The sequence below is a fragment of the Oratosquilla oratoria genome, chromosome 10, assembly GCF_046742065.1.
Source record: "Oratosquilla oratoria isolate Oo_2021 chromosome 10, ASM4674206v1, whole genome shotgun sequence".
Taxonomy (NCBI): Eukaryota; Metazoa; Arthropoda; class Malacostraca; order Stomatopoda; family Squillidae; genus Oratosquilla; species Oratosquilla oratoria.
This window is the reverse complement of record NC_134786.1, coordinates 21,724,762-21,727,261: the sequence shown is the minus strand read 5'-3', so window position 1 is coordinate 21,727,261 and position 2,500 is coordinate 21,724,762. Positions and strand designations below refer to the sequence as shown.

The 2,500-nt window shown below is 39.3% G+C and overlaps 1 protein-coding gene across 1 annotated transcript; it reads right to left on the bottom strand.

Annotated features, from left to right (window-relative positions):
* Positions 1-887: 887 nt before the first annotated feature.
* Positions 888-1,475, bottom strand: LOC143028779 (uncharacterized). Its single transcript, XM_076191150.1, has one exon. It carries the CDS (start codon positions 1,473-1,475, stop codon positions 888-890), a length of 588 nt encoding a protein of 195 aa, XP_076047265.1.
* Positions 1,476-2,500: the final 1,025 nt, after the last annotated feature.

Sequence of the window (2,500 nt, the reverse complement as noted above, 5' to 3'; positions counted from 1 at the left end):
GGGGGCTTCATATCGTGGTGGTCAATGTAGTGTTGAAAAATGGAGCCTTGGTTTCGATGGTGTTGGAGACGTCTTCTTAGTGTAGTGGAGGTTCTACCAATGTAGGAAAAGGAGCCGTCACAGCAGCCCTCCTGGCATGTAAAATTGCAAACTACGTTGGTAGAGGCCTCCTTCGGTATCTTTGGTGTGGTGCTATTTTTCATGATCAGGGATCTGGTCAGATTAGCCTTGGAGGAAATTCTAACATTAATAGAAGAGCCTTTGTCTGTTGGAATGACCCCTCTTTTTAAGATACCTTTATGGCATCGCATTCTTCTTTGTAATGGCTATGGAAGTGATTTAGGTGGTACATGGTGATTTGGTTGGTGACCTGGTTTTGGAGCCGGATCTGGGGTGGCGTATTGATCCAGTTTCTTTTTGATGACATCTTCGATCAATTGGTCAGAGAACCCGTTATTAGTGAGAATTTGTCGGATACGGTCGAGTTCCCTGTGCGTCTCCCTCCAGCTGCTACAATGGGTAAGCACTCTGCTAACATATGCTGCAGCCACAGATCTTTTATAGGCTGCAGGACATTCCCCACGGGCATTTAAACAACGTCCAATATTGGTGTCTTTTGTGTATACTTTGGTGTTAAAACCATTGTCAGTTTTGCTGATGTCCAGGTCGAGGAAGGGTAGACGTCTCTCTACACTTTGCTCGTGCGTGAAAGTCAAGCAAGAGTTGTCCAGGAAGGCAGAAATCAGGTTGGGGACGTCTTCGTTTGAATTGGTGGTGATAAGGATGTCGTCTATGTACCTGGCATAAATTCCGGGGGAGGGTTGAAGGTGGAAAGGCTTCTCCTCAACGTAGGCCATGTGCATATTTGCAAAAAGGACCCCTAGTGGTCATCCCATTGCTACGCCATCAACTTGCCGGAAGAGTTCTCCTCGGTGAGAGAGGAAAGGGGCTTCCTTGGTACAGGTTTCGAGCATAGACTTTAGAACGTCTTCGGGGATGTCAATTATGGGTCTATTGCTTCTATAGACTCGGTTTAAAATTATGTCAATGGTCTCATCTACTGGAACATTGGTGAAAAGGGATTCCACATCCAGGGAGGCGATATCTTGACAAGGTGGAGCAGTACGCAGGAGGTCAATGAACTCGGTGACAGAGGAAACTGAACGTCCTGTGGGGACATACGGGGTTAAAAGTCTATTTAGTTTTTTGGCAACATGGTAGGTGGGGGTGGTGATTTGGGATATGATAGGTCTGAGGGGGTTACCTGGCTTGTGGGTTTTTACGGTGCCGTAGCAGTATCCTGGCCTGAAATCTCCTATTGCTTTGTTGAAGTGCTTGGTGGTTCTATTGGCTTGTTGGATGAGGCTGTTGATCTTTTTCTTCAGAGCGTCACTAGGATCTTTTTGAAGGCGCTGGAATTTTGCGGGGTTCTCCAGGATTGTGTCCATCTTCTCGAGGTAGGTGGTCTTTTCCATTATGACGTACCCCGCTGCCTTATCTCCTTATCCATGGAATTGACATCGTGAATGATTTTGCTCATACTTTGAACTATGGAGAAAAAAAGATAATCTTCCAACTGAAGAAGTTGTATCTTAAAATAGCCAAAGCTATTAGCGCAGTTGACTTTAATCAGAATTTTATATATATACATATATATATATATATACATATATATATATATATATGTATATATATATGTATGTGTGTGTGTGTATACACACACACACACACACACACACACACACACACACACACACACACACACACACACACACACACACACACACACACACACACACACACACACACACACAGCGTATGCATGTATGTATATATGTACGTGTATATATATATATATATATATATATATATGAGAAATCACATAAACTCGTGAGTCTAAATATGCAGAAAAAACACCAAGGAAAAAGATAGACTGTATATACATACATACATACATACATACATATATACATACATATACATACATATACATATATATATATATATATATATGTGTGTGTGTGTGTGTATGTGTGTATGTATTGCAAAAATAATCACAATAACGCGTGACGAAAAAATATTGCAGAAACCACAGGGAAATTAAAGTCGGAATAATAAAAGTACATACACATTCATATATACATGGAAATAAGAAAGGTAATAGTAACAAAAAAAAAATCAAAAGAGCAAAATCATGTGGCCGAAAGGTCCATAGGACATTTGGTACAATTAGGAAACTTGGTACTGCTTAAATATCCTATGATTATAAGATTGTTTAACCAAAACACAAGATAATATTATCAAATTGTACAAAAAAACAACACAATATTTAACAGAAATAAGAAAACTGAAAAGGTTATAGCCACATAAAACCTCCGGACGTTATACATACATACACACTCATATATATATATAGAAATATTAATGGTAACAATAAATGAAAAAAATACATACACATTCATATACACATAGAAATAATAAATAAAAAGTTTACTAATTA

What these genes read in the sequence shown, in the direction of transcription:
- LOC143028779 (XM_076191150.1), bottom strand. Translation starts at nt 1,475, where the DNA reads ATGGAAAAGACCACCTACCTCGAGAAGATGGACACAATCCTGGAGAAC.